Raw genomic sequence first — 27,807 nt, 5'->3', positions numbered from 1 at the left:
AGGCATATGCTGCAAATGGTCACAGCATTATTTTGCATCCTTTTTTATTTGCATTCTACATACATCTATATCCCTATTTTGTAAATTTTATAGAAATCTGTTTAAGATCTGAAACAGGACTGTCACCAGCTATTGTACTCAAGGGGAATGCTCAGTTTGCATTTGCAGACAAAGTTGTTAAACCATCCTTTATTTGCAGATGAATCTAAAAAGTTGCCAACAAAGCACTCCTAGATGGTGAAATAATACTTTAATCATTTTCCAATAGGGATATCACATCCCTACCCACTCCCATAGCCAAGACTCTGATCTGAAACATCTGAATAATGGCTTTCCAGACCTATTTATGGAGTTTCTTGTCTTCCTGAGGATGCTGTCATATAAAGAATCCAAGGACCTAACTTAGGCCAAATGCCCAGTGTTCCTCCGCTGATATTTTCTTTGGCGACCAACAATTAAACTAAATAACTCTAACCCAGATAGCAAAATGCAAACACCAGTTAAGGGAACAGTAACAAAGTCACATAATAATATGATGTCATGTCCGTGACAAGCATTTCCCAAAAAGAGAGTTATCAAAACAACAGCACCAGTTAAATTATGAAGTACAAAAATTAATCAAATCATCCAATTAAATATATTGACAAAGATTGATGAATGCAGAAGCCCTAAAATGTTACCTGATTTCCAGATTCGTTAGCAAGAGATGTAATTGATTTGCCCTGCAGTCACAGCGGAATCGCTGATGAGCTTTTTCAGCCCTTTTAGGAACCTTGTCTGATTAAAAACTCTTTAAAATATTCACAACACAGGCCCTCTGATGAGAACTTTTTAGCAAAATCCTTTGCTTTGAGCACCGAGAGGTTCCGGGGGCTCTGCGGCAAAACCGAAAGACCACGCCCCGTGCAAGCGGATCAAGCAGAAATTTTTCGCGACCACGCCCTTAAGATTAGCTGAAAATGCATTCCAGAATATTTCTTGCAGTCATTTCTTTCAATCCCTTAAACGTTATACTATTTTAAGGCACGCTACGTTTGATTAATTCCCATCTTAAGAAATAATCAATTTGGCCTCTTATAGGGAAGGACCCTTAGACCTCGAGACCATGGGGCAAATTGCCGCCTTGCCCCCTCTCTGCGGCGAAATGGCTATGAGTCATTCGACTTTTTGAAAGGGGACCCCCTTAGTGGGGAATGGATGAAAGCAAATTTTCTCGGCCACGCCTTTCAGACTCTTGCAAAAGCCTTTTTAGTATTTTTCATTTACTGTATTTCGAAATCTTTTCGCAAGCAACTTTCTCAAGCAGCTTTTTCATAACGGTGGCTTTTTGCAAATGCGAATATCGAAATCGATCTGATCAGTCCACCTCCCCCACCCATACCCTTGAGGTTTTTCAACAGATTTTGAGAAAATAGAAAATTTCTTGGTCTGGGAATTTCTCACTGGGGACAGTTTTTACCTGGCTAAAAACTTTCACTTAGGGGGGTGCCAGTCACCAATTTACCGACAAAATAGGGCATGGTCTAAAATGAATCAATATTTTGGTGTGGCATTTTGACGCAGTTAATTTTATCTGTTAAAGAGTACATTATGGTTAGTCAATCAACGCTTCGATTTTAGCGTTGTATTGTAATTACTCTAGAAGTCAAGTTTTCAGCAATGAGATTCACGTTTAAATAGAACCTTAGTTTGTCTCACAGGCAGGGCAGAAATTTTTTACCACGCCCTCTAGGTTATCTTCAAATGCATTTCAGAATATTTTTTTCAGTCATTTCATTTCTTGAAATCGTTTAGAACGTTTTACTATTTTTAGGCATACCTTTGCTACGCTTCATTAATTCCATTCTTAGAATTGAATTCATTACTTTATGGGGCCCCTAGACCTCGAGGCCCTTTGGAACTTTGTCTCCTTGCTTTTCCCTCTCGGTGGTCCTGCTCACAGGGGCTTTCAGTACCTCCAGGACCAGCGTTCAGCGCTTTTCAATAAACGTTGACCCTTCCCAATATTTTAGGAGGAAATTAGGTGGCCCTGGATACACCGACAGCTGCCGACAGGGAGTCATTTTAAATTTTATTGGAGGAAATTTGCCCCTTCGTGACAAGCAAACCTATTTTTAATTGCTGGGGGCTTTGGGGCCCACTGTTTGCCAAAGCAACTGCTTCGAGAACTTTGAGAAGTAAACCAGCCTCTTTAGCCTCTTGGTGAAGTCGAGGACGGGGTTATTTTCAAAATGGCCGCCAACCAGGCTGAAAGTCAGCTACGCATTTCATGGCACGACAGTGCATGGATTCCGAGACTAAATGGAGAAAACGTGCTAGAATACTTTTGCCAGAGGACCAATCCTTTCTATGATAGAACTTGCAATAACGAAGTGGTCAAAATGCAGCGTCTAGACCCGGCTCAACTGCAGTGAGTATCAATCAGTTTTAGGCCGTTTCAAAATTTGTTGGAACATTTTTGCTTATTTTCGCAAGCAGAGCGAATTTTTTTACAAATTAAAATAATAATCTGCCAAATAAACTCCTTAAAATTTACTTTCTGGTTTCATGCCAAGAAAGGCCTTACCAGGATTGCAGGCGTGCAGTGAATCACCGCGTACCATCCAGCACCAGACAGATTCATCCCCACATTCATCCCTACATTCATCCCCACATTCATCCCCAGGTTCGAAAACTTGCTTGTAGTGCTCGAAATGTGCCAAGATGACAATGATTAGTAAGAAAATATGTTATTTCCGGAGTTTTCATTCAATTTTCACTCGATAAAAGCTTTTCCTTGCCAATGTATTATTGGTGTTTTAAGCGGGCCTAGGCATGAGTATTTTCCCATCAGTGGTTGCCCGGAGCCGCAAAAATAGACAAACGGTAAAATAGGAGAATCCGGTCTCAGGCAGAGAATAGACAAGTCCCTAAAACATCAATTTTTTAAATAGACATTTATTATGTTATTTAAAGAGCTTAATCGCATAGATAGCGCTTTTTACGATTAAGAACAACATTTTAGGCCTTGATATGAATTCAACAGTTTTAAAAATGAGATTCTCTAATGTTATTACTAGCAGACTTATCGTAAAACTACCCTGTCATTTTATGTCAAAATGATAAATCAATCGTTTCCTAGTTATACTTGATTGAATTTAACAATAAACGTTCTATATTTTATTTAAAAAAAACGAAAACAAACCTTCCTTTGGCAGGCCTCCATTCACTGCTATTGTCATCCCTCCCAAGGATCTGAAGTACCGCGCCGTACAAGATAGTTCATGATAACCAAACATTTTATCATTAAATCTACATTAAAGGCAACATATTTAATTATCTCCACCCTAGCAACAGTTTGAAGCTAATCATGCTTCCATTTGTCTGTGCTTGCATTTCCCCTGGAGAAATGCGTACATTTTAGCAAGGATCTCTGTGGCTTCAAACAGGCAGAATATAGACAAGCCGGCTCCAACTTTTAACACAAAAAGTTAATTGCAGAATTTCTTCTCACCTTGCTGGGATTTCAATTCTAATCGAGTTTTTAAGCAATTCTTTGCAATATTTAAGTCTAGAACAACCTTTTTTTTTATTTCAAACAAAATATTGCCATGATAGTAACTCCCGCCATCACAGTGTTCCGTTTTGCTGCACACCCAATGCTGAATAAAAGTTTTGCTTTCTTTGCTTTGGAAAGCCTGAACAACGCAGTCAGCAAACGATTCTCGGCTTGGAAATTTTTCCAGTACATGCTTTGCACAGTTCTGAAATGGAATTCAGCATCAAATTCAAATGTGTTCGCCATTATTCCGTTTCTAAAGCTAGCTGCCTTTCATTTCTAAAGCTAGGCCAATTAGCAACAAAGTGGTAGAAAAGGGACATTTATCTAGTAGAAATTGATGGAGAACCGCATATTACTACACATTCTCTTGAATTATTGTCATTGTGATACATCTCAAGCTGTTTAAGACCCATATTATGCAAAACGCGAATCTGGGGATAAATCTGGGGATGGAAATACGCATGCCTAGGCCTACTAAAGACATCAAGAATAAATTGTTACGAAAAAGCTTTTATTGAGTGGAAATTGAATGGAAACTCCGGAAATAAAATATTTTCTTACTAATCGTCATCATTTTGAAACATTTTGAGCAGTACTAGTGAGTTTTCAAATCTGGGGATGAATCTGATCCTGAATGGTATGCCATAATCAAGGGGTGCTATTTGTATTTTAGTATGACAAAGTATTTAGGCCTATGAACATTTATCTGAAGAACGAAATTTGAAATTTTTACCCATTTTTGAATTGTTTATTTTGCACAAGGGTATGCACTTTTTTTCAAAGCTGTTTGGCAAATGGAATATATTGGATTTTATTAGAACGGAGCACAAAAAACGACACCAAAGCAGAGATATAAAAAAGATGTTAGAAGAGAATATCCACAAAAATAAAGGTTTTCTATGTGTGCTGGATCAATGTGATCAATCCACATAAATGGGTATTTTCTACTCTGATTCTGTGAGCAGTTTTTAGCGCACAATAATGGATTTTTCCCCCTCTGTTTTTGTCTGAAATTGGAGCAGTGTGAACAGGTGCTGCATATCCACAAAAATAGATAAAAATGAAAATGGAGCATTGTGAACATTAAAAACCACAAAACGGGTATTTTTACTCAGTTTCTGTGAGCCATGTAAATGCAACAAAAACAGGGCTTTCAAAAATGCTCAAAACAAATTTACAAAAGGGAAGCTGTGTGAATCCAATATGCTTCATACTGTTTTCACATTTTCAAATAAAATGCTCTAAATTGGGTTGAAACCAATCCTATGCTTGTAAACGGTTTAATCTAATATAAAAAATAAAAACAAAGGCAAACTCCCTGCAGTATAGCGCTCTGGTGCTTTTTAGCATTACCATGTAAACAGAGACCTAAATCCAAGATGGAATGAAAACGATAGCATGTAAACATACAAAATTCTGTGTCAGATTGGAAAACTAAAAAGAATATAATATGGAAACATTTAATCAGGGCTTAAAAATGTTTCCTTTAAAGGTGATCACTCATAGTCTCTATAAGGCGTGTGATAAAGCACACTTCTTGGGGAAACCAGCTGGCTTGAAATTCATGCTTCAGAATCTCAAATTTAAGAATGTTTCTGGGCATTTTGTAGAAACATGGTCAATTGAAGTGTTTGTAGTACTTTCATTGGGTTTATAAGATGCAGATTCTGGTTTTTATGTGAATCATGTTATTGGCAATACTCGGAATATCACTTTTCATGATATTGCTGTTCCATTGTAGTTTGATGACTGGGGTTGAATATGAATTGATCCATGGTCAAGATCCAATTCTTTATATCATTAGAAAGCAGTACAGACATTCTTCAGATCAAGGTACCATGTTTGCTATTACACAAAATTGTTAATTGCTATTACTTAATTTCTCTGCTTTTTAGCAACTGTTGCACTAAACCCCCCTCAGCTTACCCATTCCACAGTCCCTGATAATGGTTACCTTTTGGTGCATGGCTCAGTCTATTTAAAACAAATGTACAGTTGAACATTAATCGTTCAGTTCTAAGGATGTTCATTATTGATTTTTTGCTTCTTTCTTTGAATTTAATTAGTATTTGATGAAAGTCCTGATATTGTAAATTGTGGAAATAGCAGAGTCTTTGTTATTGTTTACAGCTTGCATGAAATAGAGTCTGTAGTTTGAAATCTATAAGTAAAACTAACTGGTTTGTGCTTTATTTTTATAGTGACTTTTCTGTCTTTATACTATATTTTGGCTGGTATTGTTTATCAAGCACCTGATTTGGGATCAGTCTTGAACTCAAGGCTTGTAAGTTCCTAGTATCCATTTTATGTCTTTGTGTATCAATTATAAGTAGTAAATGCTTAATAATATATTTTTATCTAAATTTCTATTCTTTACTGCCAATCTCAGAAGCAGAATTTTCTACATGATTTGGAGATAAAATTTTGTTGCTTTGATTCTCTAGATTTTGTTGGCAGAATTTTTAGTTAATGATTTTTGCGCTTTTCTGCCCTTTAAACAAAACTTTTGTTTTAAAGCTTTCAACAGTGCACAACCTTGAGCTTGCTTTTGATGAAGGTAAGGTTTCAAGCCATATTTTTCATGTTTTTGCAAGACGTGACGTGAGGTATCAGCAAGCAATGTACCCTTTTAGATCAAATAAAACTTCATCAATTAACTTTTTAAAAAATGTGAAACATTCGTGTAAACTCAGTTATGAACTCATTTGTGAACTCATTTGTGAAACAATATAACATGTAAATATATTCCTGATTAGATAAATTTATTTACGTAAATTCAACTTTATGATAGAATTAGCGCTTGTGTTTAGAAAAGAGGTTATTTCTTTTCTCCTGCTAGAATATTGGACATTCCTATTTTTACTTCCTATTGGGGTAAATATTCCCTCTTCTGCATCTCACCAAGAGTTCACAGAGCTTAGCATTATTTAGCATAGTTTACAGTGGTCATCTGTTAATCTGGCTTGTGATCTGTTAATATGTGTTGATTTCATAGCTCTCTTAGGACATTACTACTTTTAATTTTAGTTTTTGCTCTTATTTCCAGCTTTATCATATTCAAAATATACACCGTCAAAAGGTTATTGGTGGGACTTCAATGGTAATTATGGTCCATTTTTTATGACTTATGATACATCTTTTATTACCTATCAGAAATGAAAGAAATTTTAAAGTTCTCCTTTTCATAATTAAGATGCTTCGCTTGATGACAATGCTGCTCCAAAAAGGAAACAGAAGAAGAGTGAGCCAAGCTCCTTGTTTCAGAGATTTCGTGTTGATCAGCTTCTAGGTGATTTCCTCAACAAATTTCCACCAAAGGTTATACAGGTGAGCTCTCTCTAGACTTTCTGTTTTCATATTTTGAATTTGTTTGTTTGGCCAGTGCTTCAGATGAAGGTTGCACATTAGCTCTATATGACAGATTCCCCTTCATTCTCCATGCAAGGTCAATGCACTGTGAGCATCTTTCTTCATTGTTTCTTTTCAGCTAACCCACTATGTAACAAGAAACAGATTTTCTCATTGTGTCCTAAAACTCCGTTACAGGATGACCTGCATCTCAAATGCACCAGAATTGGCTCTATACCGGACTACCCCGCACCAAAATCAATGAATGCAAAGTGGCATATTCATAATGCGGTGTTTCCTTTGGACCCTACTAAACGCAGCCCTGGGATTGAATAAGCATTTCACCCTTGGGTGTCACCGAATAAGAGCTCATAGCGGCCCTTAGCTTTTTGATATGAAGAATTTCACATAGACTAAAATCTACTCAGACCAGCAGTATGCCTCGAAATTAGGCAGCTCGACCTCCGCACAGCTCCAAAAAACGGGCTCAGGTACCGAAAAAATTGGGGTCACAATGTACTTCAGTATGAATTTTTTCAATTAGAGTGCGATCGCCCAAAATCCCAGTAACAGCTAAAATCCATGGTAATAATGCTTGACCCGTTTGACTACATCTTGTATGTTACTAGATATTGTTTTCAAGTAGGTTGCAAAGTTTGATTTAGTCAAGTAGCCCCACTGACAAATGTCTCTGTGAAGGTGATGTCTCTGTGAAGGTGATGCCTCTGTGAGGTGATGTCTCTGTGAGGTGATGTCTCTGTGAGGTGATGTCTCTGTGAAGGTGATGTCTCTGTGAAGGTGATGTCTCTGTGAAGGTGATGTCTCTGCGAGGTGATGTCTCTGCGAGGTGATGTCTCTGTGAAGGTGATGTCTCTGTGAAGGTGATGTCTCTGTGAATTTGATGTCTCTGTGAAGGTGATAATTCTCGACCAAATTCTTCGTTTAATCAGATCAAAAATGTCTTCGAGTTTAAACGATAATCGAAACAACAATGCTGTGCTGGCTTTTAGAAATGCATGATATCTTTGCATCAGAAGGATTAGTGAAGCATCATAGGGCCTGTGTAAAATAGAATCACGTGGCAGGCAGTTGTATGACTGATTTTTAAATATAAATTTTTGCATAAATTGGTAGTTAGTCGAGAAAAAGAAGCCATCGTGAAATTTTTTTTGAAAAGCTTAACTCGTTTTCCAGATATAGACGCTCAAAGTTGAGAATCGCCGTAAAAATACGACAAAGTTTTTTTCGGAAAAAGTACCTTGTGACGTATGAAGGGACCATTGTTTCAACATTCGGCGCTATTGTTATACGTTCGCACTGAAATTCGCACGACTCGGTAGAGGCTCGGAAGAGGCGATTCATGTCGGAATCTCGGTTGTCGTTTTATTTATTTTCCTTCATTGCGATTGATGTCCAGCGGAGGCTTCCAGCCAACATGGAATAGTAGTTCGATAAATCAAACATGGAAACTTCAACCTGAATGCAAATCCTCATCTTGGCAACGCAGCAAGTTTTTCAAAATGGAATGCTTCACGAATTTTCAGATGTGAATGGATTTCTGACCGAAGGCATTTCTTATCGTCGTCTCATCTCAGGGATTTCCAGGGAGGTGAATAATAAATGATGTATTACCGCATTAGAAGAAGAATCCCATTCACAAGATGGAAGCTTTCCCGTAAGTCACAATCCATCCATATCCAGGCACCGTGGAGCAGGGACGGGGGCTGGGGAGGGGGGCTTTAGCTCCGCACTTTTTGCAGAAATGCTATACCAGTAAAGCCTCTTTTTATATGGTTTTAGCCTCCCCCCACTTTGTTAGACCCCCACTTTTCTCAATGCTCCATGGGGCCTGTTATCATATTACCATGGTTTGGAGGAGGTTTGGGGAAGGTGTGACACACACCCCTAAGCAATGCAATTTCCCAGGCTTTGAGAAAAATTTTATCCTCTAATTGTAAGATTTCTAATAGTCAGTCTCATGAACTGTCCACCAAATGGTTAAAGGTGTCAGGTGTGGTACTAAGAAAAGTACAACAGGGGCTCTCAAGCAAAATGTCATATAAAATAGTACTGAAAGTAGAAGTTTGCTACTTTTTGTACCAACAAGGGGGCATGAGCCTCCTAGCACTACATCCTTGCCAATGATCTGTGCAGTACACCCTTGCCCGAGGTACAGATGTGTAAAATTTTCGAGGGTTTGTCTTCTCAACCCTTAGTTTTCATGTTCTACCATGTTTCGCCTTCAATTTTGGAGTTCTGCCTATTTCATCATAAAACTGATGCACAATTTCAAAATTTTGCCAGATCAATATCGAGGGCAAAAGATCTACTACCCCAAAGAGAAAACATGGAATTTACACCCTTGGTTTTCGAAACAGATGTGTCATATCGTCATTTGCAAGAGTTACCACAAAGACCTTGACACATTGTTCTGTTTTTGTATTAAAACTTTTACAAAGGAGACTATTTTTGAACTTGTCAAAATTTTATAGATAATTTGGTCATTTCTATATAAAGTTTGCAAATCCACAGCTACTATTTCAAACTAGTAACAGCATATAGGTAGTTTCTATAAATTTTGCAATAGATTATTGTTTCATGATACTTTTATAAGAACATTTCTCATGTGCAATTTAAATTACAAATTTGCTAGCTAGTTCACTGGCCTGACTGTATATATATTTATAATATATTATTCAATGTAGCTAAGCATTTAAATACAAACATGTATTCATTATTCATTGATATATAGCAGGTTAAAATTCTGACAGCTTAAAGGACCTGACAAGGCCACTGCAATAGCTTAAAGATTCAATACAAAAATTATTTTTAAGCAAGTATATTGAAAAAGATGAAATGTTAATATAATCTCAAATCACTTTTTTGTCTATAGATATAAGAACAAATGTATAATTTTTGAAAAAAGTTGTTTGACTCATGACTAATGGTAGGTTTTTAGTCCTGTCTTGAAAGTTTGTATACTTCCATGTCCATGTCCTTGATTGTCCTGTTTTTTTCTCAATAATTCATGTTGATAAGAAGCTCTTTATCCTGCTGAATCTATTGTATCAATCTGGTATACTGGTTTTGTTTAGGTCTTTCCTCCCGAATAAATTGCGTGATGGCTTTTTTTGGCTATTGCACTGAATGTAGAGCTGATGAAAAAGCGCGAATCTTCTTTTAAAAATCAGAAAACTGGCCTGCCAAAACAGACTGCATCAAAAGCAACGTTCCATTATCCAGACCTTCAACATCCTCATGTCTCTTGTCTCGCTGGCCTACTTTGACAATTTGACTGCTCTGTCAGGCAGATTCGTGCGATATAATACTTCCATATTCGATCTGAAAATCAAGACTGACCGACGATACTTGTCTCTTTATATAGATAAAAGTCTGGCCTTCTAACAAACATGCCGCTGCTAGGCCCTGTTTGCCATTTCGCAACGTTATCGTTGACCCTTTGGACAGCTGATGATACTTGCCGCGAACTTACCGAGGCCGAAAATGCCTGTGACGTCAATCCGAAGATCTCCGAGAACACGGTTGAAAAACAATTCAACTCAATGACCAATTAATAAACGCTAATAACTACAAAACGGCTAAAGATATGAAAAAAATAATAACAGATTCGTTTTCAGGAGGTCTGATTTCATCGTATTCGGAAATAAAAATTTTGGGCTGGAGTGGCCCTTTAACTAATCGTTTTGGTGCTCTTCACCACAGTTAAGTTTATCTTTGTTAGTTTTAGTGTAAAAGCTGAGTTGCTTTTATGTATTTGGTCGTCAAACACAGTCTTCTCTTTGGCTACCCTTCAAAGTGGTGCCGTGACCAGTTTTACTTCGGTCAGCGTGGCCTTAGATCCTCTTCTTGCAACTGCAATTCTAATTTTCATGAATTTTTCAGAGAAAGAAAGTCTATTCCCTCAATACAAAACCTCAGATTCTTATTTGCATCCGTATTTCATTTTGTCTCTTTTTGTTTTAAAGCGTCCACACTTTCGAGCTAGCCACCGGGTTTTCAGAAAACAATAGCTACCGGTTTCAATATTGGCACGTAGATAGCATACTCCAAACTGTCACATCGAGTGGTTACTGATTTCCTCGATTTTGAATTACTCAGACACCGTGTTTTCTCTAAAGAACGCCGGGTTGTTTATTACAAACTGCAAATTTTGGATGCGGCGTTCATCAGACGGTGACGTTCAATACAAAATGAGAAGTTTGTCAAATCAAAAATGACAAGAAAAATGCGATGAGAAAAGATAAAATGAATGTCAAGTCAAATCAAGGAATGTCAATATCCCTGCCTCCGTCAGATTCCTCGTCTCTATGAGATAAAAGTTTTCATGGCTCTCGAATAGTAAACGTATAAACGATTCCCTACTTTTTGTTTGGTGTGTTTTCTAATGAACGCCGCTTTTCACGTTCCGGCGTTCAATAGAGGGCGGCGTTAAATAGAGGGCGGTGTTTTTTCCAAATGGTTGGCTAGAAGTGCGGCGTTTAATAGAGGGCGGCGTTTATCAGAGGGCGGCGTTTATTAGAGGAAATACGGTACTTTGGGATAAAAGATGAATTGGGATTTTATAGTTTATGTTTTTGGAATGGCCCCCTGAAAAGCAGTGCTCGTGGACTGACGGAATCTTGTGGGGGTTTGTAAACAGAAGGACTGTAGTTAGTCAGTCAGGGAGAAATGCATCATTGTTGCAATCGAAATTTAGATCGAAAATTCAAGATTTACAATGAAATATAGTTCTTAAAATTTGACCGGTTTTTTTACACCTGTGCAACCGGTCTAGATCCGCACCTGGTCGGTTTAATCATGTATGTCGTAGCCCTCAACTTTTATCATAATCAACTTTATAATCCCAATCAAGGAGCAAGTCCTTCCTAGATTAAAATGATCTTTTATATTAACATTATTCATTAATTCCTTTAACTTAGAAATTTCACGCTTTGCTTTGTTTTTTTAAGTAATCATGTCACAACTACTCTAAAAATATTTCCGACATGTCTAAACTTTTCCTTATCTTTATGAGTTACTCAACACCTTGCCTTTAATTTCTTTGTTGATTGTAGTCTTACATTTATGCAAATTGCCTGGGATGTTCGTCCTTTATGATAACCGCAAAATGCATTGGCAGAAAGACATAACAACTATCTCAAACATGAATGAGTGTAATTTTTTTTGTAACTGAATTATTCATGAATCTTTTTGCCTCAGCTAAACGATCTTGTTCTACCGTCTTGCGATAATTTAGCTTAAAATGTGTTTGTCTTTGAACATCAAGCTTCGTGCAATGCAGAGAAACAGCCAGCCCACATATTTTGCAGACTGCTTTTTTCTGACCGTATGCAGACACAATTATGGGAGATTCGACTAGATATAGAACTCACAGTATGACCTATGACATGTGATATTTATGTAAACACTAATAGCTTTCCAATTTAGATTCCGTTTATCTTACGCTGTTCAATTGTGTCGCAAAGTGCTTTCCCGGGCAGACTCCAACCATCTTTTATATTATCTACTTTTAAACGTTATAGCTTTTAAATAGTTTTTATAGATTGAAGTCTTGCAGTGTCAACGCATATCTTAATAAAACAGCGTTGTTAAAACATATTGGAAGTTGTGAAATACTTAACAAGCTATTTTCCCAATCACGTTACCTTGAATTGACTAAAATAACAAAATGTCCATCGACAGTTGTGTATCAGTTCTTCTTTTTTCAACAGCCAAGGCAGACCGGTGCTCCAGGTATGACTTTTCGTTTTCACTAGCCAACATTGGGGGAAATTTAGCTTTTAAAATGGGCTTACACATTGATTCCCCTGTAACTTGAGCTACATTTGGTTTAATTTCATCGTTCGTATGTGATGAATGGCTTTATATTTTTTTGTATACAATAGCCACGTCTAGTAACACGAGTTTCAGTAAAATCACAATGGTTATTTTTACTCGTTTCTTCATCTAGTTGTTAATACCGTAAATCCGCAAATTAGCCCCCTGGGGGCTTATTTATTTTTGACATTTTTGGATGGGGGCTTATTCGAAGGGGGGGCTTATAGAAAGGGGGGGCTTATAGAAAGGGGGCTTATAAGATTATTGTAGACATTAAGAAGACATTTTTAAAAGACCTTGTTTATTTTAGTAGGAATTTCTTTATGAGCATTTAATTAATTACTACCAAAAGTATGAATTTGTTGTGGTAATTCAATAAAACACCATAGGCAACCTCAGGTGGCAAAATTCGTCAAATGGAAGGGTTCAATTCGAGAATTTACGGTAGCAGTGGGGGTCTATTCAAGGGGGGCTTATTGAAAATTTGTAGTTCTAGGGTGGGGGCTTATTCGAGGGGAGGACTTTTTCGAGGGAGGCGGGGCAATTCGTTTGGCAAACGATCCACGAGGCAAACACGCACTGATTTGTTATCTCAAAACTGGTGCGTCAATTCATTACAAACGTTTGTTTCTTTGCTAGAAATCCTAATGATACCTTATATAATTGTCGAATAACTGTTGTTCATACTTTTGTTTAAAAGAAGACTCAGCGAGCTCCAACGCTGAAGAAATTACGGAGCAGGGTAACCAAGGCAAGCCTATCTCGTTGGAACCAACCGGGTCAATGGAACCACCGACAAGTAATCAACCACAACGAGGCAACCAACCAAACACCATTGTAACAAAAAACGCAAACAATGATGCTCCCTCGCCGTCACCTGCTCAAGGGACTCCGAAAGCGAGCGCATCTTTGGCAGATGTCAAACCAGTGGCATCACCCCCAACCAAAAAGAAAAAGACGTAATACAAAGAAGACATTGGTATAACTTTTTGTTAGAAACGCTTTTCGTAACCAAATATTGTTGGGAGCCATCAATGTTCTTACTGCCCAAGTTTAGACTGACTAAAAGAAAACATAACTAGAGAAAAGCATGACAAAAAGTGTTTTGTCAATCGTTCATTTGAGTTTGGACCGTTACATGAAAGCAGATAACTAAAAAAGTTATGTTGAAGTTAGCTCGTTTTGTTGGATTCGCCATATTGGATTGTTTTAGCACATTGAGCTTGCGGACGCGGACTTTGCTGGCATCTTTGCTGTCCACGTCGAACCTAACCGTAGGTTCGTATTCAACACTTAGGTTTGTCAGACAAAATGTAGTGTGGTATGCTGTGTTTCTATTTTTGTGCTATTCAGAACATTTTCTTCTTGGAATTACAGGTGTTTTTATGGATGCCATCCCATCATTTGTCATCTTGACTATTCGCGCAGGCACGCAGAAGGCATTGAATACCGATGTTAAATAGCACCTGATAGAGACGAAGATGAGAGTTGCATTTTACCGCTCATAGGGTCACAGTCACAATCACAAGGTACAAGCGAAGGAAATAACACTTTGAAAGTATTTAATGCTCATAGCCTCAGTTGATTGTGCCAACAATGTTATTTGACATAAAAAAAATCGTTGTATGATTTAAAATCATGATTTAAACGATGTATGTTATATGAAGCTTGTGATCAAAGAAAAAATTTCAATGGTGAAATCTCTACGACAATAAACAGTCTCGTCTATGGGTTGATAGAATTCAGCAATCCTGTTTTACAGGCCAAATAAAATACAAACCTGTTTGTTGCACTAAAGAGACCTTTATGTATTCACGATAATAAATTAATAGTTTTAATGATTTATTTTGAGACCATCATTCATCATCTTAGTATAGATATTTTAAAATACTTTAATAAAGTAATGTTATTTAATAGTCTTTTATCTATTCTGTTAGCGATAGAGATTTTCTTATGCGGCCTATACATATATTAGTTTCTATATTAGAAAAAGTGTCAAAATAATCGTTGAATGTATCAAAGTAAATAGCATTGCAGTGACCTTTGGTTTTGCTAAATCTAAATCTAGACACATCAACAACATATATATTTGAATACATACTTCCCTTAATGCCCTGTCAGGGACGACAGTTCATGGGGGATTGCAGATCATGACCATCCTTCTGTAGCTAATGGCGTCGGTGGTTGAACGAAAAAAGTTTTTAAGGTTCCGAAGTATACAAAATGTACAAATAATCTTGTTAAGTTTGTATGTCATCCCTCTGCTGTTGGCATCTTCTTTTGCATTTCATTATCTTCGCTGAAGACAACTTCTTCAGATTGATGAACTTTTTTGTCAGTGTCCTGTATATTTGTTGCACTGTTCTTTAGTGTAACCCTTGAGCCGAGTAGGCTTTGCTTGTCAGTGTCCGCATCTGCTGTGTTTTCATTAACCATAACTATACTGCTTGTGCCTTCCTTGCTGTTTTTCAGATCATTGTTGTTTGCGCTTGTCTTGTCGGCTTCTATTATTTCTCCTTTCTCGGTTATGACGTATGCATCTTCATGTTCGTGTTCACTTATTCTGCTTACCATCGTAATGTTTTTGCCCTGCTCTTCGTTAATCGTTGATTGTGAATTACTTAGGCCCAGGGTAGTCACAGTCTTTTTTCTGATGCTTGATGCAAGTCGTTTTGTTTCACTGATAAGCTCCATACCCCCAACATCTATGAAAGCTTTGCCGCCAATATCAAGTGTCTTCTCTGCTGCTGATTTTATTATTGATCCAACGAGCGCAAGGATGATGGAGAGAGCAGCCAATCCGGTTAGAAGGTAGATCATAACGGAAGCCTAGAATTCGAAATCATAGCTGAACACATTTCTACAAACACATGCGTTTTGATCCACTTTACGCTTCGATCGGCGTTAGCCACATTCGATGTTTATTGCACACCTCATTGTTGCACATACATTCTCTTCCTATTCGTGTTAAAAATCATTCTCTAAAGAAACGATTTCCTTTTGAACAGGCAGGAGATTTACTACATCAATACAGTGTGCTTGTTAAAAGAGAATACTTTCATATGGTTAAAATTAGTCAAAAGTTCCTCTTGAGAAAATCCGTTTTCGTTCGCATGAAGACAGGCCTGTTTTCATAAGATGCTCAAAATAGCGGCGCAATTTGATGAAGAATGAAACCTCCCAAGTTGGTGTAAGCTATTTTATTGTTGTCACTTTTTAAAGCTATTCTGCTCATCTTAAATTTATTCCGCGATCCTCTGGAGGGCCGTCGCAAGATGCGGACAACTGAGATGTGGTATGTTTTTATGAGCAGAATAGACCTTCAAGGATAGGTGCCACCCACGCCCCTTTTCGTGATGGTGCCTTATCCAGGGCCGCCGGGCGCAGGTTTGAGCAGGAAGGGAGGCAAAAGGAATAAAAAGGGCACAAACATACATTTTTCGTAATATTGGTTATTGCCAAAATAGGACAGCTGACATGGTAATTCAGAAATTTAGAAAAAAATAACACAGCGTAAATGGCTATGTCCTCAATTTAGGAGTCATGCACTCTTGGGCATACTTAATTGTATAATTCCTCATGGACGTTGCAGTTTTTCGTTTGTGTAAATCTTTCATCGACGTATGATTCATATTTTCTTTAAAATTTGATTTACCCTTATTTGTTTTTTATTTTTATTGTAATTGGAGATCGCGGCAGGCACACATCTTTCCCCCGTACTTATGGTAGATGCATTATATTCGACAAATATTCCGATCAATTACAACATACCAAAAATAATAATCCCACATTAATGCAATCATTCATATAAAAGTAACAAAAACCTACAAGTTAAACCAAAGATATGGTGTACAAAATTGAGAGGAATTATCGAATTTTAGGCTCTATCTATTTGAAAGCAAATTTTCAGTCTTTATGTATTTCAAAGCGAGTTTTCAGTCTCTATTTCTTCCAAAATTTAGCAAGACAAAAAATAAACATCTAAATTGTAATCTTTAGGCCAATTGAATTCTCCGAGATTATATACACTGCAAAGTAGTACGCTGGTCGACCTGGAGCTGTCTAGTTTCCATACTGCTTGACCTGATGACGTAATTAGTTTACCTAACCCTAAACCTAAAACTAAACCTAAAACTAACCCTAACCCTTACCCTAACACTAAGCCTTCACTTGAAATAATTAATCATACTAATTTATGACTATTAATCATGCTTATTTATGACTATCAGGTCGAGCAGTACATCAACAGTTTGGTTGCCTGCGTGACCACTAGTCCCAGAATGCAAAGCGCAAATTCGCAATGATGACGTAATTAGGGTAAAGGTCTATTCCGGTCGACCTACCGTAATCTCTCTGATAAGCGCTCCCTTTTTGAGCAAAATCTCCAATAAGCGCTCATTGGAGATAGTATTGGAAATACAGATATTCAAGATGCTACGCCAGTGTATCTTGAATATCTGAATATGCAAGTCTACGAGGGTTCCGATTCGGAAGAAATTGACATCTTGTAAATTTTTTTGCTTTGAGCAAGTGTGATGCAAATTCAACATTAATTTTTGTAAAAACAATGATCGTTTGAATTTCAAAGCTCAGTTTTTATTGATGGATATCCATCTACTGTATCTTCAATGAGCGCCCCACTCCAATGACCACCCCTCTCTAATGAGCGCCCCCTCTCTGAGGCCAAGGAATAAAATGAGTTACCCCGGCGTTCATTAGAGAGAATACGGTGTCAAACCGGCTGCGAAACAACTGGCGACACACTGAGGAAATTTATCTCGCCAAAGATACAGTCTCTTTTGCAGTAGATGTTGTTAGAAATTGAGAATCACTGGATTAATGCCTTGATTTAAGTTGTTTTACTTGGCGTCTAAAGGAAAAATATCTGGCTTTGAAAATAGTGCACGCAATATTTTTTCAAAAAGGGCACTTCACACTTTCTCCAAACAGGGGGCCTGTGCCCCCGGCTCCGGCGGTCCTGTTATCATGCCCTTTCCCCTCATCGTGCTCCTACCCTCAAATTTCACTACAGCTGTAAAATGAGTAATAGAAATGGTTATTTTTGAATGGTCAAATGTTTGCCTCCTTACCTGAATAGCACTTGCCTTCAATAAAGACGCATTAATGCCCTCTTTGAGTTTGATTTGGTTACTTGATGCTCCTGGTGTAATATCTCCTAGTCCAATGGTAGTGAGGCTTATGAAGCAGAAATAAAACGAATCAAAATACTCCCAATTTTCTTCCACTTCGATGAATGCTGCTGCTGGTATGAGCAGGAATAAGATACAAAACAGGGACAGCACGAAAGCCAGCTGCAAACGACGTATGGTGACCTTGGCGTTTTCACCTTTAAGCGAGAAACATTGCTTTATTCTATCCTCGACAAAATCATCAGCTTTGCTTATAAGATTGGTAAGGCCGACACCCATTTTGCCAAGAATCACGCCCGTAAACGGGATACCAACCAGGGCTATGAAAATGCAGAAAAGTTTTCCCCACATCGTACTAGGTGCAATGTTGCCGTATCCTTAAAAAGAACAGCAGCAAGTTAATATTTTAAAATCATTATTAATATATCTTTTTACCAAAAGTGTTGTTCAAGATCAAAAAGAGCTTGGACTGAAAAAGACCCACTGATAAATATGTAAATAAAGAAATGGCTTCAAAAATGATAAAATTTTATACAACGTGATATTCCGATGATAAGCCTAGGACTTACAGAGCTTCAAATACCGTTTTGGGGGCCCATAATTGGAAGAGCAGGGACTATGTTCGGAATTCAGTTAACGTCAAAAGAAAATGCAAAATCACTTTGTTCAAACCTAAGTGAAAAGATCGGTCATGTTTCCAAGATACTTAAAAGTAAGCTGATGAAGCTAGATAGGCCCCGGACAAGCACGTCTACTCAAGGAGAAGACATTCAGAGAGAAGGCATTCAGATCAGTTTTCTCAAAGATCTCTCCCCACATAAAAACCATCTTCACAAGTAAAACAGCGTAAACATGAATTTTGCCACAACAGTGATTAGGGGATGCTGCATCCCTGATATAATTTTTATATTTTGATATAATTTCTTTCATACATATATTTCAGAAAATTACATTTGCGTTCGAAGCTCGCCCCCTCCCCCCCCCCGGAAACTTCAAGAAAAAAGGCTGTTGGCATGCAACAGCTTTCTCGCACACGCATTTCCAATTAAACTTCAGGTGAGGCATTCCTAAAGAAACTTCTTTCATCATTAAAGAAGAGAGGGTTAATTTGCAATCCTTGTCGAACATCATTGGTGGAGAAGAAATGTTTGTAAGTTTGACCAGAAGTAGAATGATTGTAAGACATCCATTCTACAGCAAAGTAATTTTTTCTGCCACGAAGTTATATTTTTGAGTGAGTCTGGTGCCCAGGGTAACAAATTTTAGGTTAAGGAGAGGCGTCCAAAGAACTTTCGATCTAGCAACTTTTGATCACATGTGTGACCACTTGTGTAATTACATGTGATCTACACGTGATGTTTCAACAGACTTGACAATGTTACTCAATTTTGATTCCCAGCGATAACATTTTTGCACCGTCCATGAAAACACTTAGGAATTGTTTGGAACGCCTTCTTTTTCAGAATTTTATTTTTCAGTTTATGCATTACCTTTAAGAGAATATGCAAAGCAGTCTTTTCACACTTCTGTAAAGGAAAATGAGAAGCAAAAGTTCAACTGGCGCTCGGGTGCTGCCTTTCAAGCCAGTATCAGTTTTGAGACCAGTGGCGTGACTAAGGGTGGACCAGGAGGTTTATGAAGACTTTTTTGTTATTGGTTAGTGCCCCCCCCCCCCCTATGCATTATAACTAATTTTCAATATGATATCTAATTATCAATACCTATATAGACTCTGACTAGCATTTAATATCCACTACATCTTTTGAAACAAGCCGTTATTCTACCAATAAATTGCTTCCATACACTACTATTCAAGGATTTCCTGTGACTGCCCCCTCTGTATATCCTAGGCTAGAATCGTCCCTGTTTGAGTCCAAATTCAGCAGAACGTTTTGAGGCCTATTTTCTTCCCATAAACTGTGCAATTACGTCGGATGCCACAAAAAGATAAAAAGTTCCTGCACACTTTAAATCATTCCAGCCTCAAATCTAGGTCTTTTTATTATGCCGGTCCACCCTTGCCCTTGTTTTAGCAGCTTTTTGCAGCGAAAGCATGAAATGTTTGCTTAAGTTGCAGGCTACATTGTAAACGATTTATGAGATGTTTGCAAACTTGAACAAAAAGTTCTAATTTGAAATTAGATTAAATTAGCACTGGTTAAAACCACATTGTTTGACCATGGTTTGACGGTATGAATTGCTCTGAAGCTGAAAAGGATTTTTGAAAGCCAACTCTGGTTGATTGAAATAATGGGCGTTTTAATCGCGAGAATATTCTAATCAAAGCAAGCGAGAAAACAAACACGTTGGACAGAGGCAAACCGGACCATAATCGTAAGAAGCAGGCTGAAGGAACGTTTTATTTAAATGATGCCGTGCTTACAAAACATCAGTTGCTATCACAAACTATTCAAACAAGGAATTCCACAACTATTGATTTCATCTTCAATATGGCGGCAAATGATTTAGCTGATTGAGAGAACACGAAAACATGACAGCGTGATTAAAAAAACATTACCTACCAATGGTAGTGACAATGGTCCCTGTAAAGAATACCGCGCTGCCTATGTGCCATTCAGAATCAACGTCGTTTGTGAAATCACTCAAATCGAGAGCATTGACATCAAATGCATCATAAGCGGCTATCACTATGTCGTGAACCATGCTGTCGTTCTTCGTGAAATTGTACTTGGCTAGCACGTCTAGGAAGGCTTTTCGCTTCCGATCTTTAGCTCTCACATCTTCATCTTCCTCTATGACAACGAAGATGTATCCTGCCAGGATGAGGAAGCCAAAGTACAAAAGTAGGAGTCCTATTGCATGGACTACTGATCGGCAGCTAGGGCAAGTAATTTGGCGGAAGATAAGCATCACAACTCTTTCACTGTTTCGCCACACACCAAATTACGTCCTGATAAGTACTCCCTTTATGCCTTGTCCCAAGTCAGGATGTGACAAGGCAAAACACGGCAAACAACGACAAATAATCAACTAGTCTAAGGACTGACGAAAATAGTGGTTGTCATGGAGTTTTAATGAAATGGAAAAATTTTCCTCCTCAATGAATTGATAGACACCCTAATATTGTGCATATCGTTAAGTGGAAAAACGTTAAATTTTAATAATGAAATGTCGCCCTGTGCTATACAGAAGTTAAACAATAACTCGCGATTCATTTAATCATCAATGTGGTAAATGCTGCAGGTGTTCGTGTACATTTTTTTAGTTAGAGGCCGTCTTTCATATACACCAAAACGCTTGTGAATAGGCTTTCAATGACGGGGGCTTCACTTCAGCTCTATGTTCTGTGATTACAAGCTATAGATAGCTTCTTATGTAGGGCCATTTTACACCAAGCATTTTTCGTTTCGTTTCAGGTTGCTTTCGCAAGAAAATGCCCTTATATTTGACCAGTCACTTTTGTCTTTCCAAATAAGATAACGTCCATAATCCAATCACATTTGAAAACCTTTTGGCAGCGACACCTGTTAATTTTGTTGGACAACAGCTGTCTTCTAAATCTTAGACTTTCCTTAAAGTTGAAGATAACTAAAAAATGCACTGACTTTAGTGCTTTAAATGGATAGCAATATTTAACACTGGCTGTTCTAGCATCAAAGATGTTGACATTGTGTTGACGCAAGGTTCCGTTTTGGGTACATTTTTACTCTTTCCTTTCAAAAAGGATCGGATGAGCTAATAAACAGATAATGCCTGAAGATATATACAAATGAATTCCGATCTCAAACTCCACTACTTTTGTATGGGCTGAGGGTTTCAGCTATTTCGCGCCAAATTCAAATTATCTTCTTATGGGAATATCACGTTAGCACAGCATAAAGTAGATTCATCTTCAAATTTTGCGGTACCAAATTTTGCGTTACTACATACAAACTTTTTTGCATGAAAAGCCATGCACAGTAAGGAGTAGGCTATATTATATCAGCTCAGTGAATACACAAATATATTTGAGAGCTTTAGATTTTTGCGATTTTCAGCGGATGGCTCTCGAGTGGTTTGCGATAAACGGTTCCTACAGCTTCATTTTCTTCTAAGACAGTTTGTTGTTTACTGTCACTAAAGAGTAACATAAAAAACTTGTTTCCGTTCAGTAAACTTTTGAGCAACTCTTTTGTTATGTCTCGTGTCAAGTAGCTCTGTATTCATAGGCAGCAGCGTGGACAAGTGTGAAGCCTTGAAAATATTCTGTTATCAATTTGCGAGAATAATTCTTCGAAAGCCATTTCAAGCAAATAAACACATTTAAAGCATACAAGGTACTTTTGTGGAAATCCTTTGAAGAAAGCTATAATTCAACAGAAAAAGTTTTGACACGTTTATCAGCCTTAGTCGAGTTGAAAAGAGTATCAATGGCCCAGCGAGTTGATGAAGCAATAGATAGGAAATGCTGACTGTTTAAATATCTTTTTGTTCTGTTACTGTCACATACATGAGAAGGGGACTTGTAATGCGAGCAGCTGATAAGCTTCTCAGCTACAGCCTTGCGTTGACAAGCAAAAAATATCAAGATGTTCGTTTTGAAATCAATATAGAACGAGACAGTTCAGCTGCGGCAAAACGAAGCAATCTATATATCATTTGGTTTTCTTTAAACCTCATCAAACCATAAAACGGTTTAGGGCAATTGTGAGAAAATTCCAGCAACTGATAACGAAGAAGTATTAGATTGACTTTCATGGTTGTTAACAAAGAAGACGAGTTTTAATCTCAAGCCATATGGAAGCATTTGATGTCTGTTTAGGTATCAAACACACCGCGCTGGAAAGATGACAAAAGGTGGATATTAATGGGTGGAAAGTGTAAACACTAAGATGAATTTGCAAAGAATTTTACGTGCTGCTGCTCCTGCAGCATGCTGTCGAACCGTAAAAAACATGGGTTGAAGCTGAATAACTCTGAAATTGAACGAGTTTCTAAAACCAAATCATTATAGAGTAATAGTTGATGAAGATCTGAAATGGAACGAGCAACTGTTGAAAATAAGATTTGTGAGGAACCTACTTCACTGAAGAAACTAAATAATATGCTGCCCCAGTCGAATCTTATAGTGTATATTACGCTATTGTTAAAAGTCATCTAAGCTACGCAGATGTAATCTGGGAGAAAACTCTAGGAGAAAGGCTTCTAGAGAGAAAACTCGAAACTCTCCAAAGTTCACAAACATTACTGGTCCTGTGATTGGCTGTGCGTCAATATTACTTCGTTCGATCGGTCAGTTATGAGCTATATAAGATTACGAAAAAGCTAAGTCGTGAAAAAACTTTTGGGATAAAATCGATCTAAGACAACTGTGCTGTTTGTGCTTTAAACATTTTCCACAATTACCATTGACAACAACAAAGAGGGTTACAACGATATAGCGTTTCTTTGTTTGCAGCAGGGCTCGAAAATTAATTGATTTAAATACTTTCACTTTTGAGTGAGCAAGTATTATATCACCCATTTTCGAAAACATTTTGCGATCAAGTACATAGCCGGCGCGCCCCCCTCCCCCACTACCACCCCCCGGATTTTCGTCACTGACAATTCCTATCGTGACCTAATTCGTTTCCTCCCGATGATCTGGTTTTCCTTCAATCTTCTTTGACTGAAACTTACTATAATTTTGTCCCTACGATTGTCCAGCGGCATACGAGCTTCAAGGCCATACTTTGGATCACGCAACGATTGTGTGCGGATACGAGATAAAGAACCTCCAAAATTATTTGCTCTTTCAGCTCAAATTCCAGGTCGGCAGACTCGCATGGGTCAGCTAGGGCTCTCAGACGGGTATGATACAGGTCTAGAGTCTCGTTTGGTGGCTCTTCAAGTGTTTCTCTGAAACCATAAACGTCATACCTGTCGTCCTCAAAATACTCGATCAATTTTCCCTTGGGTATGTTGAATCATCTCCAGCATCGGTATCTTCAAGCTATGCAAATAATTCTGTCACCCTTCCATTACCCTGGGTACCAGACTCACTTCATATAAGATAATATTTAAATTATATTATATATGTGACTCTCTTATTTTATATAGAGTGAGTCTAGTACCCATGGTACCCTTCCATCCACCTGATACAGCAATAAAGCACTTTTTCGAGTGTCATTGGTTATTCCAGAGGCAGTTGGGTACATCTCAAAACCTGCCAGCCATTTTTCCCAACGAGTAGCGAGGCTTGCTCCAATCTCCGTGACTGGATAAATTTGGGCATAGGGTGAAGCAAAATGCTTGCCATTTTGAATGAAAATGTGTCTTGTTATTCTCGTTGCCAGTTTGGTGTCTCAAAAATCTTTCGGGTCGTTTGATTAAAGTTAACCTAGAGAAAAAGACATATCTACATATTTCTATGCACACAAGATCAACCACTCAGGCTTACAATAAGGTTACATATCCAAAAGAGTCCTGGGAAAGAGTCCCAGAGCCCCTACCGTATTACCTTACTAAACACAAAGTGAATTGATATGCAAATTTTTGAATTGATATAGAGAATTGATTATTGAATTGATATACACTATGAATATGACTTTGAAATTTCCAAAATATGGAACTGCTCGCCTGTTTATATACAGGTGGCCTCCATTTTTGGTTGCTTAGGAAAAACCTGAAAGCAAACCTCCTGACTGATTAAACAAGTTCACTCCACAACAGAACCCCCTGGAAGAAGAGCAATATCAAAAATTTCCTTAGCATCTTGCTTTTGTGATGTTACTTTTGTTTTTTATAAGATTGTAAATTTGTATTATTGGATACTGAAGGGTTTATCCTTGTGTATGAATATATATTTATCACAGGTATAATTTGATAATATTTCATGACATGTCTTAATTGCAAACACAATCATATCCTTGAGAAATTCAAAGAACAACCATATTGCTTTGTTTTAGAACATTCATATCTAATGCTAACAGTTCTGTTATCTGACCTTTTTGTTTACAAAACAAATGCACGGCTTACCTTATAAATTGTACAGTTCATATTAGTAATATTCCGAAGTTCATACTATGAAAAGCACCGGATTCTGAAAGCCAGACATGGGGTATATGAGTAATTAGGTTGGAGATGTTGGCCTGTCAAGTATCGGCAATCATTTTGCAAACTAAATTCTTTACATTTGGATTTTCTTACAATATCATATAAAAAGGCTAATTCAGATCAACTATCTAAAAGGAAAAAACAATTTACAATGAAATTGAAATAAAATTTTCCTATTTCCTATTTCACCCTGCCATTTTTTATCAGCTTAAGAAATCTAAAAAGTCGGTGAGCTTTTAGTAGTAAGATGCGAGCCTTAATAATGCGCAGACTTTTCTGCAAACTTGTTCACATTCTGTTTTAAAGTATTTTTCAAATTTCAACTCATCTTCAGAAGTTATCTCAGACGTTGCAACATTGATAACTTTCGCACAAAAGGCACGTCAATATTTCAGTCATCAAGTTACTCATGGACTGTCTCAACGTAAATGTAAATTTATTGCAATTTTATGGACTTTTGTTGAAAACTGGAATATCAATATCCTGAATTTTATCAAATGTATTCATGTCAGTAGAAGTTTGAATGCTGCCATCACGCGATCTCTTTATGTCGCCATGCTTGCTATTTGTCTGATCATCAAGCTGCGTTGCCATTAGTCAGAAACTATTGATAACTTTGTGGTTAATTTTTTAGAAAATTGTTTGATGCTCTTTCAGGCCAAGGAGCAGAACTTGATTTTTTTGGTATTGCAGGCATACTTTTATCTTTAAGCCAATCAAAAGATCTAGAGTTTATTTTTAACGACAATCCTTGTGCTTCCATCTTCAAATCACCCATCATCGACGGCTTCCCCCTAAAGATATGGAATAAAAATCAGTCAGTGTCTCCATATCTTTTAAGAAAAATTTTATAATTTGAAAAGGAGGTCGCTTGGAAGGAGGCAGTAGGCATTTTTCTTTCCACAGATTTAGCTCAATACGGATCAGCAGGATATTTCCTAGAAAAGTTGCGCCCAAGAGTCCCCTTGAAACAATCCGATCCGTGAAATAAATCAGTCCCTCTTAGCTAGAGATTACATCCATCCTGTACGGTGTTTTGAACCCTGGAATTTCAAACAGAGAAGTTGGAATTTGGAAATGAAGCATCCAGTTTCGTTTCTGCAAACACCAAAACATCGACGGAGTCTCGTTTAAGACTTATATGTTGAACGAATTATTCCGCACCCAAGCTATTCACTGACTAAACTTACTAACGATATTGCATTGATTAAGCTGAAAATGCCTGCAAAACTCAATTCTCGTGTGCAGACAATCTGTCTCCCGGCCAAAGATTCTAGGCCGATGATTGGATCTTACAGATGCTACTTGTCAGGTGGGTTTCAAAACTACCAATCACAATCTACTTTGTTATAAAAAGGTGGTACCTTTACATGATAGTCAGTCAGTTGCAAGTTTTGTGGTGGAATACTGCAAGTACTACACTGCATTTGCACCCGTTGGTGACTACATCGATTGGATCAATCAATATATATCACAATAATTTGAACAACAGTTTGATAAGAGTTGATCGGGTGATGCTCATTTTATCATACTATGCTCATTACTATCGTGTTCATGAACCTTTCAGAATCAAATGTAATGAAATATTCAAGAATCAAACAAATCCAGATTATTCATTTCGTGTCTTATCTATATATCCTCGATCTAAAATTCATCCCTAATTTTATGGGCAAATTTCTTAAATTAATTCAACATCATGATTACGTGGTATTGAATAAAATTTAGTTCAAATAGGGCGTTTTTTAGAGATAATTAACATGAGTTGTTATTGTTTGCTTATCATCATGACCACCATTTGAAACACTTGCATGGGCTGAATACGTTTCAGAATAATATTCAAACCTACCTGTTATATACTTTATAGTATTCAAACTGACCTGCTAAATAAAGTCACAAATAATAAAACTTTCTACAATAACGCCGATAATTTGTATTAAATACAGAGAGTAAAGTAAGATACAAACGAATGCTACTCAGTCCGACTTATTAGAGCGGGTTTATGACGTATCAAGAGAGGCAGCTAATTGACTACATTTGTAGTAAATCCAAGCTTTCCAAAGGGTTTTCTTCTCTTGCAAAAAGATTTCTAACCTGTCTTTGTTTTGAGTAATGTTATTTTCAGACCTGCTTCGTCACCTTCTTCTTGTGCCTGTTCTTAAAGTTGATGTCCAACGAGGAAGTATTTTGGTCTCATGAGGGCTTCACTTCTATAGTATTTTGGTCTCATGAGGGCAAAATTACTTCTATAGATGAAGACCTGTAGCCTTATTACTCGGTTGGTTGAACTAGAGGTATTCAAGGATCTAGCATAGGAGTGTATGATGCATAGTTTTACTGGGTGACAAATCATTGAAAGAGCTTTTCTTTTCAAAAATGAAAAGTGCTGAATCCAAGCTTTTAAAGTCAAATGGTACTTCACCAAGTTTGAATAGATGTAAACAAGCTTTTTGTAATCAATTATGTAACCAAACAAGCAAACATTTTTAAACATATTAAAACTTTTCGTCTGAAATCCTACAGAGTATAAAACGTCAGAAAAAAGAGCGAAATTTCAACGCTAGAAAATATATATATCCAGTTGTGGTTCTAAATAGGCCAATCAGAAACGCGAGCACGTGACTTTGCATTTTTCCCCATCTTGTCGCTTGCCTATTGTTATGGCGTTTTATATCTACGTCAGTGCCCAATCCCTGCCGCTATCTATTTTTTGATGTTCTATTTCCGTTATATGCATGTGTTAAAATGTTTCCTTTTCAAATCTATTTTTAACCTCTAGATTTGTGGACTAGAATCAGGGTCTTGCATAATCTTTCATTTAAAGAGGCAAACGTTGTACAAGCGCACGTGTCTTTGCAGAGAATGTTTCAACCAATTGCGAGTACCAAATTTAACGCT

The 27,807-nt window shown here is 37.4% G+C and overlaps 2 protein-coding genes and 1 long non-coding RNA gene across 4 annotated transcripts; 2 read left to right on the top strand and 1 right to left on the bottom strand.

Annotated features, from left to right (window-relative positions):
- Nucleotides 1–2,192: 2,192 nt before the first annotated feature.
- LOC135689061 (mediator of RNA polymerase II transcription subunit 6) lies at nt 2,193–13,690 on the top strand. 2 transcript variants are annotated; one of them, XM_065206179.2, is made up of 8 exons: nt 2,193–2,410; nt 5,283–5,374; nt 5,743–5,825; nt 6,059–6,098; nt 6,588–6,641; nt 6,735–6,868; nt 12,622–12,643; nt 13,431–13,690. In XM_065206179.2, the coding sequence occupies exons 1-8, from the start codon at nt 2,232–2,234 to the stop codon at nt 13,688–13,690; spliced, it is 864 nt and encodes a 287-aa protein (XP_065062251.2). In that variant the 5' UTR covers nt 2,193–2,231. The 2 variants fall into 2 exon arrangements, with proteins under 2 accessions (XP_065062251.2, XP_065062241.2); XM_065206169.2 differs by having other exon boundaries at nt 2,195–2,410; nt 13,428–13,690.
- LOC148959500 (uncharacterized) lies at nt 6,875–9,787 on the top strand. The gene is made up of 2 exons (XR_016144127.1): nt 6,875–7,637; nt 7,671–9,787. It is a non-coding gene; the product is annotated as an uncharacterized LOC148959500 (long non-coding RNA).
- Nucleotides 13,691–14,980: 1,290 nt separating the features above from the next.
- On the bottom strand, nt 14,981–21,336 carry LOC135689052 (potassium channel, subfamily K, member 16-like). The gene is made up of 3 exons (XM_089110562.1): nt 20,400–21,336; nt 17,818–18,254; nt 14,981–15,556 (listed from the first exon to the last, which is right to left on the bottom strand). The coding sequence occupies exons 1-3, from the start codon at nt 20,746–20,748 to the stop codon at nt 14,981–14,983; spliced, it is 1,362 nt and encodes a 453-aa protein (XP_088966688.1). The 5' UTR covers nt 20,749–21,336.
- Between the last annotated feature and the right edge of the window lie 6,471 nt (nt 21,337–27,807).

This window comes from Rhopilema esculentum, chromosome 10 (assembly GCF_057945365.1).
Source record: "Rhopilema esculentum isolate cy_ngs chromosome 10, ASM5794536v1, whole genome shotgun sequence".
Lineage (NCBI taxonomy): Eukaryota > Metazoa > Cnidaria > Scyphozoa > Rhizostomeae > Rhizostomatidae > Rhopilema > Rhopilema esculentum.
The sequence above is the reverse complement of the archived record's forward strand: the minus strand, read 5'-3'. Positions and strand labels throughout refer to the sequence as shown.